At 44.0% G+C, this 26,050-nt stretch overlaps 1 protein-coding gene across 2 annotated transcripts in view; it reads right to left on the bottom strand.

Moving 5' to 3' along the window:
• Positions 1-11,244: 11,244 nt before the first annotated feature.
• The window catches only part of comtd1 (catechol-O-methyltransferase domain containing 1), a 98,707-nt gene continuing 83,901 nt past the window's right edge, over positions 11,245-26,050 (bottom strand). The window contains exons 6-7 of one of the 2 annotated variants that reach the window (XM_059946831.1): positions 14,641-14,774; positions 11,245-14,036 (exon numbers count right to left, since the gene is read on the bottom strand). In XM_059946831.1, the coding sequence (XP_059802814.1) occupies positions 13,887-14,036; positions 14,641-14,774 (284 nt within the window). In that variant the 3' untranslated portion in view covers positions 11,245-13,886. The remainder of the gene's footprint in view (positions 14,037-14,640; positions 14,775-26,050) is intronic. The other variant, XM_059946830.1, reaches the window with a different exon arrangement.

Genomic DNA, 26,050 nt, shown 5'->3' with positions numbered 1-26,050 from the left:
CATTGACTCAACTTAGAATTGGGCTACTATGCTTAATTATTCCTTGCATCTTGCTGGAAAACATCATTCTGTGGTGTGTAGGTTTTGTCATCATTATGAAATAGATGAACGCATTCTTCAAAAATGTGAAGCATATAAGGTTGAAAGAAAGCAAATGCACGCTGCACTATTATCTTTTGGGGGGTTGACAGTTTTTATTTAAAAACTTTACTAAGTTATGGAAGTGACTTTAATTTCATTCACAATACTGTCTTTCATTATTTACAATCTTCAGGGCTTTTTGGGGGTAATATAGTTTCCATTTGATAAAAAATTAGTAGGGGTTTTATTTTCCAACTCTACACCACACTCCAGTCCAATTGGTGGTGGCAATGAATCTGCCAACCGCCATTAGAAGTTAGAAGAAGAAGAAGAAGAAGAAGGTCCAGCTTCTGGTGAATCAATATCCTGGCAAACACTACACCATGAAGATAAAAGAACACTCAAGCAACTCCGTGAAAAGGTTATTGAAAAGCATGAGTCAGAAGATCAATACAAGAAAATTGTCATCACTGAAAATATCCCTTGGAGTACAGTTAAGTCAATCATCAAGAAATGGAAAAAATATGACACAGATGTAAATCTGCCTAAAACAACCTGTCCTCAAAAACTGAGTGACTGTGCAAGAGGCAGACTAGTGAGGGAAACTTCAGTGGCTGAGATGGGAGATACTGTGTATACAACAACTATTGCCCGGGTGTTTCACCAGTCACAGCTTTATGGGAGAGTGGCAAGGAGAAAGCCACTGTTGGAAAAAAAACTCACATGAAATCTCAGCTAGAGTTTGCCAGAAGGCTTGTGGGAGATTCTGAAGTCACCTGGAAGAAGGTTCTATAGTCTGATGAAACAAAAGCTTTTTGGCCATCAGACTAAATGCTATGTTTGGCGTAAGTCAAACACCGCACTTACTCAAAAACACACCATCCCTACTGTGAAGCATGGTGGTGGCTGCATCATGCTGTGGAGATGCTTCACTGCAACAGGCCCTGGAAGGCTTGTGAAGGGAGAGGGTAAAATGAATGCAGCAAAATACAGGGAAATCCTGGAGGAAAACCTGGTGCAGTCTGCAAGACAACCTCGATTTGAAAGAAGATTTGTTTTCTAGCAAGACAATGACCCCAAGCATAAAGCCAAAGCTACACAGAAATGGCTTATAAACAACAAAGTTAATGCCCTAGAGTGGCCAGGTCAGAGTCCAGACCTCAATCAAATGGAAAATTTGTGGCTGGACCTGAAAATGGCTGTTCACTCACAACCCCCATGCAATTTGACAGAGTTTGAGCAGTTTTAAAAAGAAGAATGGGGAAAAATGCAGTGTCAGATGTGCAAAGCTGATAAAGACCGATCCACACAGATTGAAGGCTGTAATTGCTGCCAAAGGTGTGTCTACTAGAGACTGACTTGAAGGGGGTGAGTAATTATGTGATCAATTATTTTGTGTTTAATAATTGTAATAAATTTAGACCAATTTGTAGAAATTTGATTTCACTTTGACACCGAAGTGTCTTTTCTATTGATCAGTGTATAAAAAGCCATGTATCCCAACTCCCTGCTTTCTAATAGTTAACCAATCCTCTATCCAAGCTAATACATCATCCCAACCCTATGCATCCTTATTTTACGCATAAATCCTTATCGAACGTGTTCTGGAAATCCAAGTAAATAACGTTCATCTGTTCCCCTCTATCCACTGTGCTTGTTATATCCTCAAAGAACTCCAGTAAGTTTGTCAAACAGGACCTGCCTTTGCTGAATCCATGCTGTGTCTGCCTGATGGATCTATTTCTTTCCAGATGCCTCACTGTTTCTTTAATGAACACTTCAAGCACTTTCCCAACTACAGATGTTAAACTAACTGGTCTATAGTTACCTACCTTTTACCTACATCCTTTCTTGAACAGTGGTGTGACATTCACTGTCTTCCAGTCCACCGGGACCAGCTCAAAGTCCAGAGAATTTTAGTAAGTCATCACCAAAGCCTCTACTATAACTTCAGCCATTTCTTTCAGTAATTCTTTGAATTTAACTATTGCACCCTCCATTTGTATGAGAAACACAATTGTACTTTCCAAGAGGATCCCTAACTACAAGATCACTAATTTCATCTGTCTCATTGCATGGGACCAGATCTATGCACGTTCCCTTGTAGGGTTCAGTAACATGTTGTCAAGAAAGCCACAGATGTATTCTATGAAGTCCTCCTCAAGACTGCCTCAACCAACATGATTCACCCAATCTATGTGCAAATGTAAGTCCCCCATTTTTACATGCCTCAGATATTTCTGTTTATTGCCTATGCCACTCTAATGTTATTATTTGGTGGCAGAAAGACAACTCCCACCAGTGATTTTTTTCCCTTTACTATTCCTTATCTCTACCAAGATGGATTCAACATTCTGCTCCTTAGATTTTATATCATCTCACTATCTCCCTGATCTCATCTTTAATTATGAGCACGACCCCACCTCCCTTACCTTCCTGCCTATCCTTCCGTTTTACCCGATATCCTTGGAGATTTAATTCCCAATCCTCTCTGGCCTGCAACCACATTTCTGTAATGGCCACTAAATCATAACCTTTTGTACTGATTTGTGCCACAGGTTCACTGACCTTGCTCAAGCAAGGTCGGGCATTCAGATAAAGTGTGCTTACACTCATTATACTTTTAAAATCTTATAATCTTTTTCTCTTTTGCTCTTGACTTTTCTCTTTTTTATCTTTTGCTTTTTCTTTATCTTTATCCACACTTCTTTTTTACTTTATCCATGCTTCTCCAAACTGTTGAACCCACCCCCCTACTATTTAATTTAAAGCCCTATCCACAGCTCTAGTTATGTGATTCGCTAGGATCCAGGTCCCATCATGGTTCAGGTGGAGACTGTCCCATTGGTTCAGCTCCCTCCTTCCCCAATACTGGTGCCAATTTCCCATGAATTCAAACACACTTCTCCCACACCAATTCTTGAGCCACGCATTTAACTCTCTAATCTTCATGACCATATGCCAATTCGCACATGGCTCAGGTAGTAACCTAGAGATTAACACCTTTTTGGTTCTGCTTTTTAATTTAGTCCCTGGCTGCTCAAATTCCCTCAGCAGTAACTCTTTCCTCATTCTGCCTATGTCGTTGGTACCCACATGGACCACGACAACTGGATCTTTCCCCTCCCATTGTAAATTTCTCTGCAGGTCAGATAAGATGTCCTGAACCCAGGCATCGGGGAGGCAGCACAGCCTTTGGGATGCTCTATCCTCGCGACAGAGAACTCTGTCTATTCCCCTGACTATACTATCCCCAATTACCACTATATTTCTCTTCTCTCCCCCTTCTTGAATGGCTCTCTGAACTACGGTGCCACAGTTAGGTTGCTCATCCTTCATGTGGTCCCCACTCTCATCCACACAGGGAGCAAAAATATCAGACTTGTTGGACAAGCTCAAGGGCTGAGGCTGCTCCAGCACTGTTCCTTGGAGCACACTACCCACCTCACTCACAGTCACACCCTCTTGTCCCTGACCACAGACTGAATTTGAAGCAGCTAATCTAATGGGTGTGACTACCTCCTGAAACAGAGAATCCAGGTGACTCTCCCCCTCCCTGATGTGCCGCAGTGTTTGAAGCTCTGATTCCAGGTCATCAACTTTGAGCCTGAGTTCCTCGAGCAGCCAACACTTGCTGCAGATGTGGTCACACTGGGGTACACCAGCTCCCACGTCATGCAGCTACAGCACATCACCTGATCCTGCATCATCCTGCTCTATTTAATTAGCTGTAATTTAGTGACTTTTTATTCAAACACTACAGCCTTACCTGCTACTTACCTGTGCTTCCTTGCCGAAGCCTCTGGAGCCAAATCCTCAAGTTCCCACTCCTACACTGGTCCACTCACAAAATGGCTGCTCCACTCTGACCCTGCTTTACTTCTTTGCTCCTGTGAATGAATTATGAATCAATTGGCCTGCCACTAATGCATATATCAGAACGGACATCTTTACCATTATGTTTAATCTCCATATCTCCTTACCTTTGTATTCAATGTTCATATCTCAGAACAGATGTTCTTACTGTTGTGTTTAATGTCTGTGTCTTGGAACGGATGTCCTTACTGTTGTGTTTAATATCTGTATTCCAGAACCAACATCTTTACCGTTGTCAAATCACAAGCAAGAGAAAATCTGCAGATTCTGGAAATCCAAGCAACACACACAAAATGCTGGAGGAACTCAGCAGTCCAGGCAGCATCCATGGAAAAAAGTACAGTCGACGTTTTGGACCACCCATTTTAATTCCACTTTCCATTCCCATTTTGATATGTCTATCCATGGCCTTCTCCACTGTTGTGCTGAGGCCACACTTGGGTTGGAGGAACAACACCTTGTATTCTGTCTGGGTAGCCTCCAACCTGATGACATGAACATCAATTTTTCAAACTTCTGGTAATGGACCCATCACCATTCCCATCTCCTTTTCCTTCTGTCACCTTATCTCCTTGCCTGCCCATTGCCTCTCTCTGGTGCTCCTCCCTGATTCTTCTTTCTTCCATGGCCTTCTGTCTCTTTCACCAATTAACTTCTTAGCTCTTTACTTCATCTCTTCCCCTTCAGCTTTCACTGATCGCCTGGCATTTCTCTCTCCACTCCCCCCATCTTTTAAATCTACCCCTTGGCTTTTTTTCTACAGTCCTGCCGAGGGTTTTGGCCCAAAATGTCGACTGTATGAAAGCAGCATCAATCATCAGGGATCCCCACCACTCAGGTCATGCTCTCTTCTTGCTGCTGTCATCAGGTAGAAGGTACAGGAGTCTCAGCAAAGAGGTCATGAAGAGAGAACTTAGAAAGCTGAGAAATGGAATTTCCAGAGTAATAACTTCTGAATCACTACCTATGTCACCTATACCAATGACAGGATAAATATGTGGCTGAGAAGCTGGTGCAAGGGGCAGGGCTTCAGGTTCTTGGATAATTGGGATCTTTTCTGGGGGAGGTATGACCTGTTCAAAAGTGGCAGGTTGCACCTGAACCCGGGGGTGGATGAATATTTTTGCACTTGGAATAGGAAAGATGGTTTTTTAAAAAAAGATAGTATGCAGTTAGACTGTCAGGAAGAGCAGGCAGATAATAGGACAAAATTGAAGCCTGCAGGGTGAGTATCAGTGCATTAGAGATGCAAAATCTAGGGTAGCAAATACAGTTCTCAAAGTGTTATACCTCAATGCAAGGAGTATAAGAAATAAGGTGGATGATCTTGTTGCACTTTTACAGATTGCCAGTTATAATGTTGTGGCCATCTTTGAATCATGGCTGAAGAATGGTTGTAGTTGGGAGCTGAATGTCCAAGGTTACACTTTGTATCGGAGGGATAGGAAGGTAGGCAGAGTGGGTGGTGTAGCTCTTCTGGTAAAGAACGGTATCAAATCATTAGAAAGGCATGACCAGGATCAGAAGATGTTGAATCCTTATGGGCTGAGTTAAGAAACTGCAAGTGTAAAAGAACCCTGATGGCAATTATATACAGACCACCCAACAGTAGCTGGGATGTGGACCACAGATTACAACAGGAAATAGTAAAGGTGTGTCAAAAAGGCAATGTTATGATAGTCATGGGAGATTTTAAACATACAGGTCGATTGGGAAAATTAGGTTGGTATTGGATCCCAAAAGAGTGAATTTGTTCAATGCCTACAAGATGGCTTTTTAGAGCAGTTTGTCATTGAGCCTACTAGGAGATCAGCTGTACTGTGTTGGGTGTTATATAATGAACCGGAGCTTAAGCTAAAGGAACCCATAGTAAAAGAAATTACAGTGGCATGAGAGAGGAGTTAGCCAAAGTAAATTGGAAGGACCTGCTGGCAGGGATGACAGCAGAGTAACAATGGCTTGAGTTTCTGGGGAAAATGAGGACGGTACAGGACATGAGTATTCCAAAAACTCTAATGGCAAAATAGTACCACTGTGGTTGACAAGGAAAGTCAAAGTTAATGTGAAAGCAGAAGAGAGGGCATACAACAAAACAAAGATTAGTGGGTAGATAGAGGATTGGGAAGCTTTTTAAAATCCTACAGAGGGCAACTAAGAGAATGATTGGAAGGGAAAAGATAAACTTGAAAACAAACTATCTCAAAGTGGATAGTAAAAGCTTTATCATGTGTGTAAAAAAGTAAGAGAGATGAGAGTGGATATAGAACCACTAGAAAATGAGAAATAGTAACAGGGGACCAGGAAATGGCAAGTGAGCTAAATGAGTACTTTGCATCAGTCTTCACTGTGGAAGACACTGCCAGGAGTTGATGGGTGTGGAGGAAGAGAAGTGAGTACAATTACTATTACAAGGGAGTAGGTGCCCAAAAAGCTTAAAGACCTAAAGGTGCATAAGTCACCTGGAGCAGATGAACTACACTCTAGGTTTTTGAAAGAGGTAGCAATGGAGATTGTGCAGGCATTAGTAATGATAGTTCAAGAATCATATGACTCTGGCATGGTTCTGGAGGACTGGAAAATTGCAAATGTCAATCCATTCTTTAAGAAAGGATAGAGGTAGCAGAAAGGAAATTATAGACCTGTTAGCCTGACCTCAGTGGTTGAGAAGCTGTTGTAGTCAATTGGTAAGAATGAGGTTATGGAGTATTTGGTGGAACAAGACAAAATAGGACAAAGTCAGCACAGTTTCCTAAAGGGAAAATCTTGCCTGATGAACCTGTAGGAATTCTCTGAGATTATAAGTAGCTTAGATAAAGGGGATGCACTGACTGTTGTATATTTGGATATTTAGAAGACCTTTAACAAGGTGCCGCACATGAGGCTGCTTACCAACTTAAGAGCCCATGGAATTACAGGGAAGTTATTGACATGGTTAGAGCATTGGCTGATTGGTAGGAGGCAGTGAGTGGGAACAAAGGGAGCCCTGTCTGGTTGTCTGCCAGTGAGGAGTGGAGTTCCATAATGGTTGGTGTTGGGACCACTTCTTTTTATGCTGTATATAAATGGTTTAGATGCTGGAATAGATGGATTTGTTGCCAAGTTTGCAGATGATATGAAGATTGGTGGAGGAGCAGATAGTGTTGAGGAAACAAGAAGACCTTAGACAGATTAGGAGAATGGGCAAGCAAGTGGCAAATGAAAAATAACGCTGGAACATGCATGGTTGTGCATTTTGGTGGAAGAAATGATGCAAAGAGACGGGAGTCCTTGTGCTGAGTACCCAAAAATTTAACCTGCAGGTTGAATTGGTGGGGAGGAAGGCAAATGCAATGTTAGCATTTATTTCAAGAGATCTAGAATATACTGTAAGAGCAGGGATGTGATGCTAGGGCTTGATAAAGCACTGGTGAGACCTCACCTTCTGTATTGTGTACAGTTTTGGTCTCCTTATCTAAGAGATGTGCTGGCATTGGAGAGGATTCAGCGGAGGTTCACAGGGATGATTCCAGGAATGAAAGGGTTATTGTATGAGGAATGTTTGATAGCTCTGGGTCTGTACTAGCTGGAATTTAGAGGGATGGGGATCTCATTGAAACTTTTGAATGTTGAAAGGACTAGTCAGAGTCTAGGACAAGAGGGCAAAGCCCAACGATAAAGGGGCGTCCATTTAACACAGAGACGCAGAGAAATTTCTCTAGCCAGATGATGGTGTATTTGTGGAACTTGTTACCATGGGCAGCTGTAGAGGCCAGATTGTTGGATGTACTTAAGGTGGAAATTGATCGGTTCATGATTGGCCACAGCATCAAAGGTTATGGGGAAAAGACCAGGGAGTGGGGCTGAAAAGGGGAAAAAAGGATTAGCCATGATTGAATGGCGGTGCAGATGCACTGGGCTAAATGGCCTAATTCTGTTCCTATGTCTTATGGTCTAACATTGCATTTGCCTTCCTCACCACAGACCCAACCTGCAAATTAATCTTTAGGGAATCCTGCACAAGTACTCCCAAGTCCCTTTGCACCTCAGATTTTTGAATTTGCTCTGCATTTAGAAAATAATTTACCCTTTCATTTCTTCTACCAGAGTGCAAGACCATACACTTCCTGACACTGTTTTCCATCTGCCATTTCTTTGCCCATTCTGGTAATCTGTCTAAGGACTTCTGTAGCCTCTCTACTTCCTTAAAACTACCTTCCCCTCCACCTATCTTCATATTGTCTGCAAAATTTGTAAAATAAAAACACCAATTCCATCATCCAAATCATTGACAAATAACGTAATAAGAATTGGCTCCAACACAGACCCCTGGGGAACACTACTAGTCACTGGCAGCCAGTCAGAAGAGGATCCCTTTATTCTCACTCTTTGCTTCCTGCCAATCAGCCACTACTTTATCCATACTATAATCTTTCCTGTAATACCATGGGCTTGTAGCTTGTAAAACAAACTCATGTGTGGCACCTGTCAAAGGCCTTCTGAAAATCCAAGTACACAACATCAACTGCTTCTCCTTTGTCTATCCTGTTTGTTACTTCTTCAAAGAATTCCAACAGATTTGTCAGGCAAGATTTTCCCTTGAGGAAACCATGCTGACTGTGGCCTATTTTGTCATGTGCCTCCAAGTACCCTGAGACCTCATCCTTAATAACTCACTCCAATGTCTTCCCAACACTGAGGTCAGACTAACTGGCCTATAGTTTCCTTTCTTCTACCTCTTTCCCTTCTTGAAGAGTGGAATGACATTTGCAATTTTCCAATCTTCTGGAACCATTCCAGAATCTAGTGATTCTTGAAAGATCATTACTAATACCTCCACAATCTCTTCAGCCACCTCTTTCAAAACTCTGGGGTGTACACCATTTGGTCCAGGTGACTTATCTACCTTCAGAATTTCAATTTCCTAAGAACCTTCTCTCTAGTTATGGTAACTGCATACTCTTCATGCCCCCTGACACCTGGAACTTCCACCATACTGCTAGTGACTTCCACAGAGAAGATGAATGCAAAATACTTACGCAGTTCATCCACCATTTTGTTGTCCCCCATTACTACCTCTCTAACATTGTTTTCCAGTGGTCTGATATCCACTCTCGCTTCTCTTTTACACTTTATGTATCTCAAGAAACTTTTGGTATCCTCTTTAATATTATTGGCTAGCTTACTTTCATATTCCATCTTTACCTCCTTAATGACTTTTTTAGTTGCCTTCTGTTGGGTTTTTAGAAGCTTCCCAATCCTCCAACTTCCCACCAATTTGTGCTCTATTTTGTCTCTTTGGCTTTTATATATTTTTTTACTTCTCTTATTAGCAATGATTGTGTCATCTTTCCTTTAGAATGCTTCTTCTTCTTTGGGAAGTTTATCCTGTGCCTTCTGAGTTGCTTCCAGAAATTCCACCCATTGCTGCTCTGCTGTCATCCTGCCAGTGTTCTTTTCCAATCAATTCTGGCCAACTCCAGACTCATACCTCTGTAATTCTCTTTATTACTCTGTAATACTGATACATCTAACTTTAGCTTCTCCTTCTCAAATTTCAGGGTGAATTCGATCTTATTATCCTCTAAGGGTTATTTTACCTAAAACTCTCTAATCAATTCTGTTTTATTGCACCACACCCAAACCAGAATAGTTGACTCCCTAGCTCTGAACCACCAGATGCTCTAAAAAACCATCTCATAGACATTCTAGAAATTCCCCTCCTGTAATCAAGCACCAACGTGATTTTCCCAATCTACCTGCATATTTAAGTCCTTCATGACTATGGTAACTTTGCCCTTATGGCATGTGTTTTCTATCTCCTGTTGTAATTTTTAGACTCATCCTTACTGATTGGAGGTCTGTATATAACTCCCATCAGGGTCTTTTTACCCTTGCATTTCCTTAGCTCTATCCACAATAATTCAACACCTTCTGACTATGTCACTTCTTTCAAGTGCCACCCCCTCTGCCTTCCTGCCTGTCCTTTCGATACAACATGTATCCTTGGACATTAAGCTCCCAGCTGTAATCTTCCAGCCATGATTCTGTGATGCCTACATTACACCTGCCAATCTGTAACTGTGTTACAAGTTCATCAACCTTATTCTGAATATTGCGCAGATTCAAGTACAACACCTTCAGTCCTGTATTCACCCTTTTCAATTTTGTCACACCGTGCTCAATCTTTTGACTCCTAAACACTTTTAAAACCCTTTGTCTTAGGTCTTACCAACATCTGCCTCCACTAACTGTTCTGGCTCAGACAGCTGATTCCACACTCTCACCACCCTCTGAGGGAAGAAGCTCCCCCTCAGGTTCTCCTTAAATATTTCACCTTTCACCCTTAAATTATGACCTTTTGTTCTAGTCTCACAAAACCTCAGAGGAAAAAGCCTGCATCTATTTACCCTGTCGATACCCCTCATAATTTTGAATGCCTGTATAAGATCTCTGCTCATTCTCCTACACCACAGGGAATACAGTCCTAACCTATCCAGCCTTTCCCAGTAACTCAGTCCTTCACACCCGGCAACATCTTTGTAAATATTCTCTGCACTCTTTCAATCTTATTAGCATCTTTCCTGTATGTAGGTGACCAAAACTGTACACAATACTCCAAATCAGGCCTCACTGATGTCTTATACAACCTCAACATCCCAACTCCTGTACTCAATACATTGATTTATGAAGGCCAATGTGCCAAAAGCTTTCTTTATGACCCTATTTACCTGTGACACCTCTTTCAATGAATTATGGACCTGTATTCCCAGTTCCCTTTGTTTTACTGCACTCCTCAGTGCCCTACCGTTTACCGTGTAAAACTTACCCTGATTGATCCTCCCAAAGTGCAAAGCCTCACACTTGTCTGCATTAACTTCCATCAGCCATTCTTCCAGTTGATTGAGATCCCTCGGCAAGCTCCCTTGCTGTTCTCTACAACCCAAATTGTAGTGTCTTGTACAAGATTTCTCCCTCCACTTTATGTTACTACTGAGAGAAATGATTGATTTTCCCGAAAGTTCCAGCAGTCCAAGATTCCAGTTACTCCTGAGAACTGCTGTCTAAAGGGGAATAAATGCCAGGATTATGGCTTCAGGTTTGAATTTGAATTATTTCAGGTTGACTGAAATTCTTGCCAGCTAAATAACTAGGAGTGATTCAGGGCGGTATCTCCCTGCATCTTTTTCCAAGGGCAGTTAGAGAGTAACACATATCAGCTTTACCAGCAGGGCCCAGACCTCACTGGTATAAGCCTGGAATAGAAAATAAGTGTCTACATACCAAGTACTGAGGAAACCTAGCAGGTCGGCGTTTCAGGTTTAGACCCTTCATCGGGATTCACGATGAAGGGTCTTGGCCCAAAATGTTAACTGCTATTGCTCTCCATAGATGGTGCTTGACCTGCTGAGTTCCCCCAGTATATTGTATGTGTGTTACTCAGAATTTCCAGCATCTGCAGAATCTCCTATGTTTATGAACCCAGAGGCATACAGAAGGGACAATACAGCAGCAAACAGAATCCAGTTTAGAATTCCATCTCCTGGCTGTAAGGAAATTAGTGCAGATGTTTAATATTTTCTTTTTCATGAGATAATTGCAGTGTGAATCTGGGCTGTTTCTCCCTGAAAACAAGGGGTTTCTTTATATTCTCAGGATTCTACTGAGACATCAGCAAATAGCTAATTTCAAGAACCTGTATTAAACGCCACAATGATTAATATTGCAGAGCAAAGTACAAGGCCACTGGGAGATCCTGGAAGCTCCTCCGAAATAGGTAGAATTTTATTCTATTTTCTGGCAAGCTAAGATCCAATTAGACAGCCTCATTTGTCTGCCTCAGGATAAGTAAATGACCCCATTGCTAACACAGTTCTGCCCTCTGCCTGGAAGGGATCTGGGTATACACTGAATAGTTGGCAGTGTAGGAATTGGGTGTGAGCCAACGAGAAACCAGGGCCCTTATGGTTTAACAGCATTTATTAGGATGAAGAGCTTGAAATGAAAGTGCGTTCAAGCATGGAGGGGCAGTTGAGAAGTGTGGAGGCTGTGTAAAGCAGCCCTGATGCAGATCAGCCCACCCAAGGTCCTGCCCTCCGGTCTGCCAGTGTCCTCTCACATCCCAATGCAGTGCAGATTGGTTAGTTAACTCTCTACTGTAAACTACCCCTAGGGTGTAGGGGAAAGGCAGGAGGGGTGTGCTGATGGAATTTGTGTAGGTTGGTGTAAATGTTAATGGCTGGTGCATTCTCACCAGGATGAAATGCCACCTTTCATGGTGACTCCAGGAATCCTACCTGTGTTGCCGATCGTGTACATGGAAACAGGCCATTCAGCCCAAATCATTCAGACCACCAGGGACTACCCCTCTGTATTAACCCCACTGCCCCGCACTCTGTGTCTGGATAAGCATCTGATCACTCCAGCACTGACCAACATCAGACACCGGCAAAACCAAAACTCCACCATCACCCTGTGTCTTCCACACCAACTTGCCCTGGATTCCATGGACCCCAGCATTTTGAACCAGTGTCCCATGTAGGGTTTGGCAAAGGACTTAGCAACGTCCTTGTAAACACATCTACTCCTGACCCTCATGACCTATGTTACTACTTCATCAAATTCACTCAGACAGACAGAATCTGGCTCTGAGAAGGCCACATTGCCTCTAATCAGTGCCTGTCTTTCCATGAGATTATTAATCCTCTCCCTTAGGGAAGTTTAATATTGTTTATTAGTGATACAGAAAACATCAATAACAACATTTACAGAAATTGTTTGTTAACTGAAGCTCTGCACTCAACAAGATCTCACTTCGGCAGAGTAAATAATGAAAAGGGTCACTTTGGTAATAAACCCTTTTTATGGCTTCATTTAATATCTTCTTCAAAAGCTTTCTTGATTTGATTTGTCTTTTCATTTGCAAATAAAATTAACTTCAATGCGACAGAGATTTAGTGATTTATGACAGAGCAGCTGTATCGATTGCTGGTATTACCCCAAGTATCTCTCCACAAAACTGAGTAAAGCTTTAATCCAGAAGTCAAAGAATTCAATCTAAAAGCTACATTTGGTGAAAAAAATTGCTCCAGTTATGCTTCATAGGGGCTGCCAGGCAGGCATTTGCCCCCAGTTACTTGCTCCAAGAAGCCCCCAATCTTCCCACCATCTTTTGACATCATTTAAGGCAAGGACATCTTTCTGCAATGTCAGTTATCTACAATGTTCAGCCGGTGATAGTGGATGGCAGGGGAGGCTTGGAGCAGGTTGTATTGAGGCTGGAGGTGATCGGAGGCTTGGTGAGACAGTGTGAGGGGGAGCAGGACCCACATGGAGCCCGTGGAGTAATCCTGATGGGTATTGTGCCAGGGCACATCCTTCAGTGCAGGGCCTGGACCCGTGTGTCACGTGGCTGTGTTCAAGTGTGTGTTACACACAGCACCGTATGCCACAGGCAGGTGCCATGCACTGGGACTTTTGCCAATGTGTGCTGAAATCACATTTCTGAACTCCAGTAAGCCTCTTACTTTCCTCCATGTTGATTTTCCTTCTGGGTATGGACAGAGTACAGACTGACCAAAGAAAGAAGACAGATGAGGCTGCAGATGCTGGAATCTGGATTAACAAACATTTTCTCTCCATAGACACTGCTCAGCCCAGAGTTCCTCCAGCAGATTGTGTATGTGTTTTCAATGTCAGTATCTCCAGTCTCCTGTGTTTGTAATTTGAAGAATTTACTCCATTTTTCAGTCTTTGCTTGTTTGGTTCTAGCGAACACTTCTGTGAAGGAGATGGTCTGTCACTGTGAGTGGGGTGAATCACTGAGTCAGGCAGCAGGTTACAGGGGAAATCAAAATCAAAAGTGCAGAAAGGTTTCAGGTAATGGTCCAAGTGGCCCATTGCTGGGACTCTGCAGTGTTTGAACTGTCTCAGCCCGGTGGAAGGTGGAACCACTACAGCTTGAAGGCCAGGGTGACTCCATCACCAATGGCAAGCATGCTGATGTTCACCCGACTGTCCCTGGAGATCATCTTGTTCAATTTGTCAATGCTGAGTGTGTCTGCATCATTTCCTGGGCTCAGAACACGGCCCCCCCAAAGAACCTGTAGTGAAAGCACAGGTGAGTCACTCCACAGGAAAGGCAGAATTTGGCTAACACAGGCTGTACTGGCCACTGCAGGGAGGAGCAGGGACTGTTCCTCTCTCAGAGTCTGAAATGTTCCAAGTAAAGTACAGTGAACCATTTCTCTGGGAAATGCACGGAATCTATCAGCACTAGAGAGAATTCAAATCAGTGCATGCTCTGGAGGGTGTACACGCACACATGCACATGCACACAAACTCAGACATGCATGCACATACACAAATTCAGACACAAACACGTGCTTACACACATAAGTGCACACACCGAGGCACAAATACATGTGCATACACTTAAATGCACACACACGTGCAAACTCTCACATGCTCCCGCCCCTGTGAAGGGGATCCTCCCTCGGCCCCGCCCCTCTGAGGGTGAAGCTCTCTTGTTTCTGCCTTCGGATAATGCACTGCAATATTACAACTGATTTCAATGTTGCCTCAGAACCCCAGAGACCCAGGTTCAATTCAAAACCTCGGATGCTGTCTGCCCCCCCCCCCACCCCCTCTCATCAACCCCACAGCCCCCCTTACTGGCCAGTGTTTATGGACATTGTGTGTACTTACATTGTCAATTGCGATTATTCCTCCTTTGCGGATAAGTTGTAGACATTTCTCATAATATAAGCAATAATTCACCTTGTCGGCGTCTATGAAGGCAAAGTCGTAGGTCTCGGCCTCACCAGCCTGGAGGAGCTCATCTGTTGAGGAACCGGAGGGTTTATGAGGGGGTGAGTGATGTTAACCAATGTGGCAGAGTGGTCACTGACACTGAGGAGTTCAGCCTGCATGTTACCTGATGGGTTTACTGAGCTACGGTCACAGCCCAGTCAGTGACACGTTCCACCCACCTCTCCAGGACACAGGCAAGGCCAACATTGCCCTTGTGAAGGTGTGGGTGAACCATCATCTGAAACCACAGAGCTCCTGGTGAAGGTGCTGTCAAGGGACCCCAGGTTTCAGCGAGGGAGTCCCAGGTTCTGGGCCCATCAAAAATGAGGGAGCTGGTAAATCTCTGGAAAGAAAGAGAGCAGAGGAGAACTTGGAGGTGGTGGTGTTCCCATGTGCCTGCTGCTTTTGGCTAAGCTGGTAAGGACCAGGAGTTTAAGAGGAACTTTGCCAAAGTTATTGAAGTTGCACACTGAGGCTGTAAAAGGAGAGGATTTTTCCTATAGTGGATGAGTCTAGGAACTGAGGGCACACCCTCAGAATACAAGGATGTCCCTTTAGAACAGAGATGAGGAGGAATTTCTTTAGTCAGATGGTGGTGAATCTGTGGAATTCATTACCACATTTGATTGTGGAGGGCAAGTACATTTAAAGCAGAAATTGACAGGTTCTTCGTTAATCAAGGTGTTGAAGATTATAAGACCATAAGACACAGGAGCAGAGTTCGGCCATTTGGCCCATTGACTCTGCTCTGCCATTCAATCATGGGCTGATCCTTTTTTTTCCCCTCCTCAACCCCATTCCCTGGCTTTCTTCCTGTAACCTTTGATGCCATGTCTAATCAAGAACTTATCAATTTCTGCCTTAAATACACCCAACAACCTGGTTTCCACAGCTGCTTGTGGTAACAAGTTCTGCAAATTCACCACCTCTGGCTAAAGAAATTTCGCTGAATCTCTGTTTTAAATGAACGTTTCTCTATCCTGAGGCTCTGTCCTCTTGACCTGGATTCTCCCACCATGGGAAACATCCTTTCCACAACTACTCTGTCTGGGCCTTTCAATATTCAAAAGGTTTCAGTGAGATACCCCCCCCCCACTGACACAGAGCCATCAAATTTTCCTCAATGATAACCATTTCATTGCTGGAATCATCCTAGTGAACCTCCTCTGGACCCTCTCCAATGTCAGCACATCTTTTCTCAGATGAGGGGCCCAAAACTGTTCACAATACTCAAGGTGAAGCCTCACCAGTGCCTTATAAAGCCTCAGCATCACATCCTTGCTCTTGTATTCTAGACCTCTTCAAATGAATGCTAACTTGGCATTTGCCTTCCTCCAAATCAATCTGCAAGTTAACCTTAAGGGTGTTCTGCACAAGGACTCCCAAGTCCCTCTGCATCTCAGATTTTTGGATTTTCTCCATGTTTAGAAAATAGTCTGCACATTTATTTCTACTACCAAACTGCATGACCATGCATTTTCCAGCATTGTATTTCATTTGCCACTCTCTTTGCCAATTCTCCTAATTGAAGTCTTACCTGTTTCCTCAATGCTACCTGCCCCTCCACCAAACTTCATATCATCTGCAAACTTGGTAACAAAGCCATCTACTCCATCATCTAAATCATTTATATACAGCATAAAAAGTGGTTCCAACACCAACTCCTGCAGAGAACCACTAGTCACTGGCAGTCAACCAAACATTATCCTTTAATTCCCACTTACTGTTTTCTACAATCAGCCAATGTTCTAACCATGTTAGTAACTTTCCTGTAATATCATGGGCTCTTAGCTTGGTAAGCATCCTCATATATGGCATCTTGTCAAGGGCCTTCTGAAAGTCCAAATACATAATGTTCACTGCATCCCCTTTATCGATCCTATTTGTAATCTCCTCAACAAATTCCAACTTCCTTCCTATCAAATTTCAAGTTGAACTCAATCATATTGTGATCACTGGTTCCGAAGGGTTCTTCTACCTTAAGCTCCCTAATCACTTCTAATTCAACACATAACTCCAGTCCAGTATAGCCGATCCCCTCATAGGCTCAATAACAAACTGCCCTAAAGAGGCAGAGGCATTCAAACAAATTCACTCTCTTGAGATGCATTACCAACCTGATTTTCCTAATAAACCTGCATGTTAAAATCTTCCATGACTGTCATAACATTGCCCTTTTGACACACCTTTTCTATTTCTAGTTCTCAGTATTCTCAAGAGGGAGGGTGAGCAGCTGGATGTCGTGGTCCTTGTAGGGACCAATGACGTGGGTAGGAAGAGTGAGGGGGTCCTGAAAGGTGAGTTTAGGGAGCTAGGTACCAAGTTAAAGGACAGGACCTCCAGGATAGCAATCTCAGAACTGCTACTACTGCCACGTGCAGCTGGGTTTAGAAATAGCAAGATAGTGCAGTTCCACACGTGGCTGAAGACATGGTGCAGGAGAGAGAGCTTCAGATTTATAGATAATTGGGCAGTTTTCCAGGGAAGGTGGGACCTGTTCCGGCGGGACAGTTTACATCTGAACTGGAGAGGGACAAATATTCTTGCAGGTGGGTTTGCTAGAGAGGCTCCAGTGGATTTAAACTAGATATGAGAGGGAGGGGAACCAGAGTGTAGGTACAGATGTATGGAAGAAGAAAGAAAAAGAAGACAGTGAAGTTCTTTGTACTGTTAGAGATAAACAGGGAAGAAGAGGTGGAGAATTTCTAAAATGTATTTATTTTGATGCTACGAGCATTGTAAGAAAGGTGGATGAGCTTAGAGCATGGATTGGTACCTGGAAATATGATGTTATAGCTATTAGTGAAACATGGTTGCAGGAGGGGTGTGGTTGGCAACTAAATATTCCTGGATTTCGTTGCTTCAGGTGTGATAGAATCGGAGGGACAAGAGGGGGAGGTATTGTGTTGCTTGTCAGAGAAAATATTACAGCAGTGTTCTGGCAGGATAGATTAGAAGGCTCGTCTAGGGAGACTATTTGGGTGGAATTGAGGAATGGGAAAGGTTTAGTAACACTTATAGGGGTGTATTATAGACCACCTAATGAGGAGCAAGAATTGGAGGAGCAAATTTGCAAGGAGATAGCAGATATTTGTAGTAAGCACAGGGTTGTGATTTTGGGAGATTTTAATTTTCCACACATAGACTGGGAAGCCCATACTGTAAAAGGGATGGATGGTTTGGAGTTTGTAAAATGTGTGCAGGGTAGTTTTTTGCAGCAATACATAGAGGTATCAACTAGAGAAAGGGTAGTGTTGGATCTTCTGTTAGGGAATGAGATAGGTCAGGTGATGGAGGTATGTGTTGGGGAGCACTTCGGGTCCAGCGATCACAATGCCATTAGTTTCAATATAATTATGGAGAAGGGTAGGCCTGGACCCAGGGTCGAGATTTTTGATTGGAGAAAGGCTAACTTTGAGGAGATGCAAAAGGATTTAGAAGGAGTGGATTGGGACAATTTGTTTTATGGGAAGGATATAATAGAGAAATGGAGGTCATTTAAAGGTGAAATTTTGAGGGTTCAGAATCTTTATGTTCCTGTTAGGTTGAAAGGAAAGGTTAAAAATTTGAGAGCGCCATGGTTTTCAAGGGATATTGGAAACTTGGTTAGGGAAAAGAGAGATATCTACAAAAAATATAGGCAGCATGGAGTAAATGAGGTGCTCGAGGAATATAAAGAATGGAGGAAGAATCTTAAGAAAGAAATTAGAGAAGATACAAGGTTGCTTTGGCAAGTAAAGTGAAAAGAAATCCAAAAGGTTTCTACAGTTATATTAATAGCAAAAGGATAGTGAGGGATAAAATTGGTCCCTTAGAGAATCAGAGTGGACAGCTATGTGTGGAGCCGAAAGAGATGGGGGAAATTTTGAACAATTTATTTTCTTCGGTATTCACTAAGGAGATATTGAATTGTGTAAGGTAAGGGAAACAAGTAGGGAAGTTATGGAATCTATGACGATTAAAGAGGAGGAAGTACTGGCGCTTTTAAGGAATATAAAAGTGGATAAATCTCTGGGTCCTGACAGGATGTTTCCTAGGACCTTGAGGGAGGTTAGTGTAGAAATAGCAGGGGCTCTGACAGAAATATTTCAAATGTCATTAGAAACAGGGATGGTGCCGGAGGATTGGCATATTGCTCATGTGGCTCCATTGTTTTAAAAGGGTTCTAAGAGTAAACCTAGCAATTATAGGCCTGTCAGCTTGATGTCAGTGGTGGGTAAATTAATGGAAAGTATTCTTAGAGATGGTATATATAATTATCTGGATAGACAGGATCTGATTAGGAACAGTCAACATGGATTTCTTGGTGGAAGGTCATGTGTGACAAATCTTATTGAATTTTTTGAAGAGGTTACGGGGAAAGTTGACGAGGGTAAAGCAGTGAATGTTGTCTATATGGATTTCAGTAAAGCCTTTGACAAGGTTCCGCATGGAAGGTTAGCTAGGAAGGTTCAATCGTTAGGTATTAATATTGAAGTAGTAAAATGGATTCAGCAGTGGCTAGATGGGAAATGCCAGAGAGTAGTGGTGGATAACTGTTTGTCAGGTTGGAGGCCGGTGACTAGTGGTGTGCCTCAGGGATCTGTACTGGGTCCAATGTTGTTTGTCATATACATTAATGATCTGGATAATGGGGTTGTAAATTGGATTAGTAAGTATCGGATGATACTAAGGTAGGTGGTATTGTGGATAATGAAGTAGGTTTTCAAAGTTTGCAGAGAGATTTAGGCCAATTAGAAGAGTGGGCTGAACGATGGCAGATGGAGTTTAATGCTGATAAGTATGAGGTATCATTTTGGTAGGAATAATCCAAATAGGATATACATGGTAAATGGTAGGGCATTGAAGAATGCAGTAGAACAGAGTGATCTCCGAATAATGGTGCATAGTTCCCTGAAGGTGGAATCTCATGTGGATAGGGTGGTGAAGAAAGCTTTTGGTATGCTGGCCTTTATAAATCAGAGCATTGAGTATAGGAGTTGGGATGTAATGTTAAAATTGTACAAGGCATTGGTAAGGCTGAATTTGGAGTATTGTGTACAGTTCTGGTCACCGAATTATAGGAAAGATGTCAACAAAATGGGGAGAGTACAGAGAAGATTTACGAGAGCGTTGCCTGGGTTCAGCACCTAAGTTACAGGGGAAGATTGAACAAGTTAGGTCTTTATTCTTTGGAGTGTAGAAGGTTGAGGGGGGACTTGATAGAGGTATTTAAAATTATGAGGGGGATAGATAGAGTTGACATGGGTAGGCTTTTTCCATTGAGAGTATGGGAGATTCAAACAAGAGGACATGAGTTGAGACTTAGGGGGCAAAAGTTTAAGGGTAACACGAGGGGGAATTTCTTTACTCAGAGAGTGGTAGCTGTGTGGAATGAGCTTCCAGTAGAAGTGGTAGAGGCAGGTTCAGTATTGTCATTTAAAGTAAAATTGGATAGGTATATGGACAGGAAAGGAATGGAGGGTTATGGGCTGTTTGCAGGTCAGTGGGACTAGGTGAGAATAAGCGTTCGGCATGGACTAAAAGGGTCGAGATGGCCTGTTTCCGCGCTGTAATTGTTATATGGTTATATTTCCTGTTGTAATCTGTGTTCCACATCCCAGCCATTGTTGGGTGGCCTGTATATAACTGCCATCAGGGTCCTTTTACCCTTGCAGTTTCTTAACTTAACCTACATGGGTTCAACATCTTCCAATCCTATGTCACATCACAAAGAATGATGCCATTCTTTACCAGCAGAACCACACCACCCCCTCTGCCGACCTTCCTATCCCTCCGATACAACGTGTTACCCTGGACATTCAGCTCCCAACTACAACCATGTTTCAGTGATGACCACAACATCATACCTGACAATCTGTCATAGTACAACAATATCATCTACCTTATTTCTTATATTTCATGCATTGAGATATAACATTTTGAGAGCTGTATTTGCTATCCTTTTTGATTTTGCATCCCTAGTGCACTGATACTCACCCTGCTGGCTGCAATTTTATCCTATGATCTGCCCGCCCTTCCTGACTGTCTGACTGCATGCTATCTTTGCTTTTTTACCATCTGTCCTTTTCTGAGTCTCTTCGTTCCAGTTCCCACAGCCCTTGCCAAATTAGTTTAAACTCAACCCCAACAGGTCTAATAAACCTGCCTGTGAGAATATTGGATCTCCTCGGGTTCAGGTGCAACCCGTCACTTTTGAATGGGTCATACCTCCCCCAGAAGAGATCCCAATGATCCAAGAACCTGAAGCCCTGCCCCTGCACCAGCTTCTCAGCCACGCATTCATCTGCCAACTCATCCTGTTTCTACCCTCACGAGCATGTGACACAGGCAGTAATCCAGAAATTACTACACTGGAGATCCTGCTTCTCAGCTTTCTGCCTAGCTCTCTAAATTCTCTCTTTAGGACCTCATTGTTTTTCCTTCCTAAGTCATTGGTACCAAAATAAACCAAGACATCTGGCTGCTCTCACACCCTCTTTAAAATGCTGTAGATGAGATCTGAGATGTCCCTGACCCTGGCACCTGGGAGGCGGCATGCCACCTGGGAGTCCCATAATGGGGAGAAGGCAGGAGAATGTGGTTGATAGGGATAATAAATTAGCTATGATGGAATCGCAGAGCAGAGTCAATGGGCCAAATAGCCTAATTCTGCTCCTGTGTGGTATGGTCTTATTGTTGGCCAGAGCAATGAGCTGAGTGTGGTCTCCAACCTGACAGACTGGTTGAAAAGTGAAAAGTAAAAGTCATAAGATCAGGGCCATCCTCTCCTCATACATTCTATCCAGGACTTTCAATATTTAATAAGTTTCAAGGAGATCACCACTCATTCTAAACTCCAGTGAATATTGGCACAGAACTATCTCATGATCTTTATCCTCCTATTTCAGTTTGAGGAGAGGGACAGAAGTCCAGTCATTCCCAGAACATTGGAATCAGTAGCTGCCTGGGCAAGGACTGGTATTTACATTCCCACAACTTCTCCCACTGTAAGTGGTAAAATAATCAAGTGAATTATTGATGCACACCTCAAATATATGAATTAACATGCCTCTTTAAAAACTGTATGACCCCAAAGGTAAACAAGGTCTATTTAAAGCCATGAAGTTTGGCTAACACTTACTGAGCTCACTCAAAGTAAACAGCAGCAAGCTGAGCTTAAACAAGAGAAAATCTGGAGAGGCTGGAAATCCACGCTGAGCCACAAGGTCTGCTTATCAAACCACGCAGCTCGACAAAGGGAATCTCAAGCTTCTGTATTATAATATCATTATTTTGAATGCTAACCAATTTCAAAACAAAACACTACCCGAGTGACTTCCATAACCTAATCTTTATTTATTAATCTGTAAAATATTTAAACAGCTAATTTATGTTTTCATTTTTGGTGCACTGATCACTTCTTCGTGTACTTGCTGGGTGCCAGGGATCCCACAGAACACAGCCTTTGGCCATCAGGGAATTTATGGGAGGCTTTTTCCAGCAATTACATGTAGCCCAGCTGCTCTCACAGTGAGGAACATAAAAGAAAGATCTGGACAATGCTCTCACTGGCAGGTTATCAGAATCAGAATGGTACCAGCATGCAGTGTGCCCTGGAACTGGTTGGCTTGCGCAAGAGTATATTGCAATACACAATCTGAATATCCTATCAATTATAACGTATATATTTAAAAAGGAGGCTAAATTGTTGGTGTATGTCCAAATAGTTAAGGTGTTGGTCTAGTGATCTGAAGGTCACCAGTTCAAGCCTCAGCTATAGCTGCGTGTGCCAGGCAATTCACCACACATTCCTCTACGACGACACCAGTGCCAAGCTGTATTGGCCCTTGCCCTTCCCTTGGACAATGGCGGTGGCGTGCAGAGGGGAGACTTGCAGCATGGGCAACTTCCGGTCTCCCGTGCAACCCAGTCCAGTGAAAATGGTAACACCGACTCCTACTGTCCAGTTCAAACTGTAACACCAACTCCTACCGTCCAGTCCAGTCCAAACTGTAACACCAACTCCTACCGTCCAGTCCAGTCCAAACTGTAACACCAACTCCTACCGTCCAGTCCAGTCCAAACTGTAACACCGACTCCTACCATCCAGTCCAGTCCAAACTGTAACACCAACTCCTACCGTCCAGTCCAAACTGTAACACCAACTCCTACCGTCCAGTCCAGTCCAAACTGAAACACCAGCTCCTACCGTCCTGTCCAGTGCAAACTGTAACACCAACTCCTACCGTCCAGTCCAGTCCAAACTGTAACACCGACTCCTACCGTCCAGTCCAGTCCAAACTGAAACACCAGCTCCTACCGTCCTGTCCAGTGCAAACTGTAACACCAACTCCTACCGTCCAGTCCAAACTGAAACACCAACTCCTACCGTCCAGTCCAGTCCAAACTGTAACACCAACTCCTATCGTCCAGTCCAAACTGTAACACCAACTCCTACCGTCCAGTTCAAACTGTAACACCAACTCCTACCGTCCAGTCCAGTCCAAACTGAAACACCAGCTCCTACCGTCCAGTCCAAACTGAAACACCAGCTCCTACCATCCAGTCCAAACTGAAACACCAACTCCTACCGTCCAGTCCAGTCCAAACTGAAACACCAGCTCCTACCGTCCAGTCCAAACTGTAACACCAACTCCTACCGTCCAGTCCAGTCCAAACTGAAACACCAACTCCTACCGTCCAGTCCAAACTGTAACACCAACTCCTACCGTCCAGTCCAGTCCAAACTGTAACACCAACTCCTACCGTCCAGTCCAAACTGTAACACCAACTCCTACCGTCCAGTCCAGTCCAAACAGTAACACCAACTCCTACTGTCCAGTCCAGTCCAAACTGAAACACCAGCTCCTACCGTCCTGTCCAGTCCAAATTGTAACAACAACTCCTACCGTCCAGTCCAAACTGTAACACCAACTCCTACCGTCCAGTCCAGTCCAAAATGTAACACCGACTCCTACCGTCCAGTCCAGTCCAAACTGTAACACCAACTCCTATTGTCCAGTCCGAACTGTAACACCAACTCCTACAGTCCAGTCCAAACTATAACACCAACTCCTACCATCCAGTCCAGTCCAAACTGTAACACCAACTCCTATCGTCCAGTCCAAACTGTAACACCAACTCCTACCGTCCGGTCCAGTCCAAACTGTAACACCAACTCCTACCGTCCAGTCCAGTCCAAACTGTAACACCGACTCCTACCGTCCAGTCCAAACTGTAACACCAACTCCTACCGTCCAGTCCAGTCCAAACTGTAACACCAACTCCTACCGTCCAGTCCAAACTGTAACACCGACTCCTACCGTCCAGTCCAAACTGTAACACCGACTCCTACCGTCCAGTCCAAACTGTAACACAAACTCCTACCGTCCAGTCCAGTCCAAACTGTAACACAAACTACTACCGTCCAGTCCAGTGCAAACTATAACACCAACTCCTATCATCCAGTCCAAACTGTAACACAAACTCCTACCGTCCAGTCCAGTCCAAACTGTAACACAAACTCCTACCATCCAGTCCAGTGCAAACTGTAACACCAACTCCTCCCGTCCAGTCCAGTGCAAACTGTAACACCGACTCCTACCATCCAGTCCAAACTGTAACACCGACTCCTACCGTCCAGTGCAAACTGTAACACCAACTCCTCCCGTCCAGTCCAAACTGTAACACCAACTCCTACCGTCCAGTCCAGTCCAAACTGTAACACAAACTCCTACCGTCCAGTCCAGTGCAAACTGTAACACCAACTCCTCCCGTCCAGTCCAGTGCAAACTGTAATCCGACTCCTACCGTCCAGTCCAGTCCAAACTGTAACACAAACTCCTACCGTCCAGTCCAAACTGTGTACACAAACTCCTACCGTCCAGTCCAGTCCAAACTGTAACACAAACTCCTACCGTCTAGTCCAGTGCAAACTGTAACACCAACTCCTCCCGTCCAGTCCAGTGCAAACTGTAACACCGACTCCTACCGTCCAGTCCAAACTGTAACACCAACTCCTACTGTCCAGTCCAGTGCAAATTGTAACACCAACTCCTCCCGTCCAGTCCAAACTGTAACACCGACTCCTACCTTCCAGTCCAGTCCAAACTGTAACACCAACTCCTACCGTCCAGTCCAAACTGTAACACCAACTCCTACCGTCCAGTCCAGTCCAAACTGTAACACCGACTCCTACCATCCAGTCCAAACTGTAACACCAACTCCTACCGTCCAGTCCAAACTGTAACACCAACTCCTACCGTCCAGTCCAAACTGTAACACCAACTCCTACCGTCCAGTCCAGTCCAAACTGTAACACCAACTCCTACAGTCCAGTCCAGTCCAAACTGTAACACCAACTCCTATCGTCCAGTCCAGTCCAAACTGTAACACCGACTCCTACCGTCCAGTCCAAACTGTAACACCAACTCCTACCGTCCAGTCCAGTCCAAACTGTAACACCGACTCCTACCGTCCAGTCCAAACTGTAACACCAACTCCTACCGTCCAGTCCAAACTGTAACACCGACTCCTACCGTCCAGTCCAGTCCAAACTGTAACACCGACTCCTACCATCCAGTCCAGTCCAAACTGTAACACCGACTCCTACCGTCCAGTCCAGTCCAAACTGTAACACCGACTCCTACCGTCCAGTCCAAACTGTAACACCGACTCCTACCGTCCAGTCCAAACTGTAACACCGACTCCTACCGTCCAGTCCAGTCCAAACTGTAACACCGACTCCTACCGTCCAGTCCAGTCCAAACTGTAACACCGACTCCTACCGTCCAGTCCAGTCCAAACTGTAACACCGACTCCTACCGTCCAGTCCAAACTGTAACACCGACTCCTACCGTCCAGTCCAAACTGTAACACCGACTCCTACCGTCCAGTCCAGTCCAAACTGTAACACCGACTCCTACCGTCCAGTCCAAACTGTAACTCCAACTCCTACCGTCCAGTCCAGTCCAAACTGTAACACCAACTCCTATCGTCCAGTCCAGTGAAAACTGTAACACCGACTCCTACCGTCCAGTCCAGTCCAAACTGTAACACCGACTCCTACCGTCCAGTCCAGTGCAAACTGTAACACCAACTCCTACCGTCCAGTCCAAACTGTAACACCGACTCCTCCCGTCCAGTCCAGTCCAAACCGTAACACCGACTCCAACTGTCCAGTCCAGTCCAAACTGTAACACCAACTCCTCCCGTCCAGTCCAAACTGTAACACCAACTCCTACCGTCCAGTCCAGTCCAAACTGTAACACAAACTCCTACCGTCCAGTCCAGTGCAAACTGTAACACCAACTCCTCCCGTCCA

This window comes from Hypanus sabinus, chromosome 21 (assembly GCF_030144855.1).
Source record: "Hypanus sabinus isolate sHypSab1 chromosome 21, sHypSab1.hap1, whole genome shotgun sequence".
In the NCBI taxonomy this organism is placed as follows: domain Eukaryota; kingdom Metazoa; phylum Chordata; class Chondrichthyes; order Myliobatiformes; family Dasyatidae; genus Hypanus; species Hypanus sabinus.
This window is presented reverse-complemented; position numbering and strand designations above follow the sequence as displayed.